The sequence below is a fragment of the Helianthus annuus genome, chromosome 1, assembly GCF_002127325.2.
Source record: "Helianthus annuus cultivar XRQ/B chromosome 1, HanXRQr2.0-SUNRISE, whole genome shotgun sequence".
Lineage (NCBI taxonomy): Eukaryota > Viridiplantae > Streptophyta > Magnoliopsida > Asterales > Asteraceae > Helianthus > Helianthus annuus.
In genome coordinates this window covers 128,567,493-128,572,599 of record NC_035433.2, presented here as the reverse complement: position 1 = coordinate 128,572,599, position 5,107 = coordinate 128,567,493, and the positions used below count along the sequence as shown (strand labels likewise).

The 5,107-nt window shown below is 33.8% G+C and overlaps 1 protein-coding gene across 1 annotated transcript; it reads right to left on the bottom strand.

The window, feature by feature from the left end:
- Positions 1-250: 250 nt before the first annotated feature.
- LOC110877613 (ER lumen protein-retaining receptor) lies at positions 251-4,158 on the bottom strand. Its single transcript, XM_022125774.2, has 6 exons — positions 3,796-4,158; positions 2,649-2,914; positions 2,432-2,547; positions 1,588-1,661; positions 1,445-1,508; positions 251-496 (listed from the first exon to the last, which is right to left on the bottom strand). The coding sequence occupies exons 1-6, from the start codon at positions 3,884-3,886 to the stop codon at positions 460-462; spliced, it is 648 nt and encodes a 215-aa protein (XP_021981466.1). The 5' UTR covers positions 3,887-4,158; the 3' UTR covers positions 251-459.
- Positions 4,159-5,107: the final 949 nt, after the last annotated feature.

The window sequence follows — 5,107 nt, the reverse complement described above, 5'->3', positions numbered from 1 at the left end:
TCTTGAATCTTTTAACAAAATAAGAAACCAAAGAACATGAAACTTAAAACTTTGACCAGCCCAAGTGTGTGATTAAAAGAAGACAAAACATGATGAAAGCAAGATAGAAGGTACACTAATATATGAAGAAGCCTGAATTTCAATCGTGAACAAAAGGGTGTTGAGTTTCATTTTGTTTTTGAAAAACTTACATCTTATATCCATTTGGTTCATAGAATGCATTTACATTTAATACGTTGAATATATGATATTCTCGGTCCGACAAAAACTATAAATTGTATAATCATCATCCATAGAGTCGTGTTTTGGTTTTACAATCCCGTTTTTGAGTATATAAGAGCCAAATGGGCATTTAAAACAATACTAAAAGAACCGAAATCTTCATACAACCCTATTAGAATCATGTCTCATTCTTACAATTCTCTCACCCGGCATTATCATAGACAAAATAACACAAGTTTACGCAGGTAATTGGAGCCTTGCATTGTTCTTCCAGCTGCATTCATAAAAAGAAAGTCAACGGTCAGTCAGCACCACATAAAATATCACCAATGATCACAAAATTTGTGTGTTACGAACTTACGACAGCTAAAGGTGGCAAACTTCACAGGCTGGGTGGCAGGTGGTTGTGTATAAGTTAAAACTGGTTCGGGTTGAAACGCACTAATTTCGGGTTGAGTTGACCCGAAAACGCTTTTGTGTATAATTTTTTAAATAATGAGTGTTGTAGGGGTGTGAAATGTGAACTTCTGACATGCGTGTGCACATAACATGAGATTTGTGGGTTTGGGTTTAGTCTAAACAGATTCGGGTAAATTCCTGGTCAAACGTGTGAACACGTTTAACTAAACGGGTTGTGTATTTGTCAACCCGACTGGTTCGTGGGTTAATGTTTAACCCCTTTTTATGTATTCTTAAAAATAGTGTGTTTTATATGCCAAAACTCAAAAGTTTAAAGATAAATTTGCATAACTTAAACATAATTGCGTAAAAAAAACAAGTAAAAGTAGGCAAAAAAAAAAAATCAAATACAATTTTTTTCAAGTTAAAAGAGTCGTGTTTGTGTCAACCCACAGATACACATGGCACATGTTCGGGTTCATGTGTCTGACACAATTTCCAGATCCGTGTTGGGTTCGATCAACCAATCTACGAGCACAACCCGCTTGGCAGCCATAATGGCTGGCGCTAATTGTGATAAATAACAAATTTATTACAACAAAAACTAATATAATTATGAAAAAGACTTGGGATATCGTATGCAACAAAAGTAGACTTTTGTGACTTTCAACCCATTCAACAAGTTTGACTAGTTTTCCTCCAGTTAGTTTTTTTTTTGTTACCCATTTGAGGTCTACAACAATCCAAATCAACCCATTTACGAGAAAATGAATCGAAATTGCCACATCTAAAATTCTAAATTGAGAGAACAAGTATCACATACCTTTCAAAGTAGTAATAGAAGAAATCAGCATATAGCAATGTTTGAACTGTCCCTGCTATCCAAGCTGCAACACCAAACGAAATATTAAGGGATTATTTCAGCCTCATTTTGTGAAACTTATAAAGAGAATAAAGAGAACATACTGATCCAATGCACATAGTGTGGCTCAGTCATGTAACGGTAGATCCAGTTCAAAATGTATAAAGCTCGGTATGCTCTGTCAGAAGCCAATATAAATCAATTTCTATCCAACATCAAATCTTACAAATAAAAAATCAGTTACATAAATCGTATTTTATTACAATAATAATCTAACTTTTTGAATAAAAAGGTTCTATTTTTTTTAGTTTTTTGCGTTAAATAAACACGTTTGGTCACTTCAACCTCTTTATCCCATTTGACTTTTTTGTATAACTAATTTTTGAGTTAATAGCCAAAATGGTCCCTGAGGTTTGCTCACTTTTGCCACTTTAGTCCAAAATCCAAAATTTTTAAATCTGGGTCCCTGAGGTTTGCATTTTATTGCCATTTTAGTCCAAATTTCAAAAAGTCCCTTTTTTGACTGTTGCAACCAGCCTATCTTGTCCTTTTGTGCAGAGGTATTTTGGTCATTTTTATGAGTTATTATAACAAACTCAAATCAAGAACCCAGAATACCCCTGCGCAAAAGAACAAAATAGGCTGGTTGCAACAGTCAAAAAAGGGGGTTTTTGAATTTTGGACTAAAATGGCAACAAAATGCAAACCTCAGGGACCCAGATTTAAAAATTTTGGATTTTGGACTAAAGTTGCAAAAGTGAGCAAACCTCAGGGACCATTTTGGCTATTAACTCCTAATTTTTATTTTTTGCTCATTTAACACATTAGAGATTAAAAAAACATATAACCTTAATCAACCAATAGACACCATTCACAACTAAATACGTAGAAATACACTTCCGGCAATTACAACTAATAGATTTCTAAAGGATTACAGAAGTGTATTACCCAAGAAGAAAAACGTATTGGCCAGTCAAGTTATCAATATTTCTCGTTCTTTGCAGCAAGACCAGCTGTGGAAGTATCGCGACTGCTTCCAGATATATCGAAAACGTCCACATTATCTGTATAAAACACATTAAAAAAACATAAAGACTAAAAAGAAGGAACAAAAACTAAAATTAAATAAGTAACATCTGAATTACAAGATATCTATATTCTATACCTCTTTGAACGTAAACTTCTCGTGAATAAACAAGGCCAAAAGCAAACAAGGCAGCATCAGGAAATAATGGCGAAAGGTGTCTTGATCTTTATCGTAGGATCTACGAACAATCCTGTGACGTCTTATGTACCACACAATAGAGAAAGAGCTGCCTAAGAAGATCAATTTCATGGTAGTGTTGTATACTGAGACAAAACCAGTAAATATATCTAAGTAGCGAGTAGCAAACACCAGTGCATAGAGCTCCTGCGTTTTCAATGATACTCCTGCAAGTAACACAAAAAGTATAAGATCAAACACAGTTTCATGAACTTATGATCTCTATAGTGTATATAGTAAAGGATTCAACCGCAATAAAGAACTATATCAAACATATTAAAACAATATAACACCTACTTGAAGAACATTCCTGTGACCCGTTCACAATAAAATGAGTGTGCACAATTCGGTTCGGTAATTAGCATTAACCGTAACCGAAGTCATCGGTTAATCGGTTTGGTTTATTCGGTTAATTCGGTTAATTTGTTGGTTTTCGGTTAATAACCAAATCAAACAAGGGCTAAATTTTTTGCTTAGAAATACATGTAATGAAGGTATAAATACATGAAATAGATGTATAAGTCCATGAAATGGAGCTATAAATACATGAAATGAAAGTATAAAACATGAAATGGAGGTATAAAATAAAAGCTAGAAATATATGAAAATATAAATAGTACGGTTCGGTTAATTTCGGTTAACCGATGGTACAGAAAATAACTGATAGCCGACTTTCGATCAATTTCGATTCGGTTTCGTCGGTTTTCGGTTCGGTTTCGGCTAACTGATCGGTTATTGCTCACTCCTTAAAATCCATACAAATGTAAGTGAATTCAGATGGCCTTAGCAATAATGCAGAACAGATAATGAACATAAACGGTGCAAGCAAATAACAGAAGCTAACAGAATAACATAAGAAGCTAAACCTATTAAATTAAATCAGATTCTACACACCAAAACATCAAAACAAATTCACTTCAGCTCTTCAGAAACCCTAAGTATTCATCATTCACTAACCTAACAAACTAACTACACATGAACTCTCAACGACCGGAATAGAAACCCTAATTTAACAACTGATTAAACGATGAATAACGAAACACATTACCAGCGCATGATTTGATGGTGTGAATTTTGAGGAGCAAGACTAGAACACTCGCCAAATGCGTCATGTCACCTGCTAATCTGAATATATTCATCTTCTCACCGCGACTGATGAAATCAGATCAATTGGTCAAAAACTGGATGAGATCAGCTTCGAAAACACACAATTTCAAACGGATCTCTCCAAAACGACCAAGATTAGGTCGTTTGGTGCTGTGTGTTGTGCGTGGAGATTGGGGAGGAGACGACAACCGGGTCGGGTTTTGTTTTGGTAAGAAAAGAGTCGGTTGAGTAGCGACTTTCCTTGATTTTGATCTTGTAGGTCAACTTTTTTATGGATGTGATTTTACGATAATGCCACTAAACTACTCCACTATACAATTTTTTTGCTCCAATATGCATATGTACAATACAAATAAGGAGTTAGTTTCGGTATAAATGGTTTTTACTTCTTAGAACACATGGATTACGTGGGGAAATAGTCAGCCTTTTCACGTCGGGCATACTTTGTCACGTCACAGTTGATGGCAGAAACATTGAGGCGAGACGTAATATATTGCTTTAGGACATCATAACACTAAATTTACGATAATAATTTAAAAATTCAAATTTCATTCCATAAAGTTGAATAGTATATCACATTGTTCGAAAAGGAAATACGACAAACAGGAATTTCATAACAAATTAAACATCATCATGCATAACTAAACTAGGTGAGTTTCTAAATCCACATTAAGTCGTTTCTTGTGGTAGCATCATCAAATATTTCCTACAAGTGAATCTTTCATTTGAAAGACTGTTAATTTAGTTCATTTGAAAGACTGTTAATTTGTTGACTTTTGGTCATCATGCAAGTGAATGTTTCATTTAAAAGACTGTTAATTTGTAGGGCTTCACCTTGTGCAAAAATGTTTTGTGCCAAGAGAAAAGCTTTAGCTTTACCTCCCTTCTTGACTTTTACATTTGCAACCATGTCTAGAAACAGAGTTTTGGATAGCTTATAATTTATATTTGTTAAAATAACATATCCCAAGTATTGTATTTTTAATTGAATATATTTTATATTTAAATATAAAAAATATCTAAACAGAAAATAAACAAATATTATTTAGAAAACAAGAAAGTATATATTTTTAATGTTAGCCTAATTTAGAATCTTGCGTATTTAACCGTATTAAACGAAATAATTCATTGAATGATACGTATTTTGTTTATCAACTTTACTATGATTCAATGTATGGGGTATGGGGATGATAGTTTGGGTCATGAATTGCCACATAAGACCATGAAACCACTTTTACACTGCCTCCTTGTAC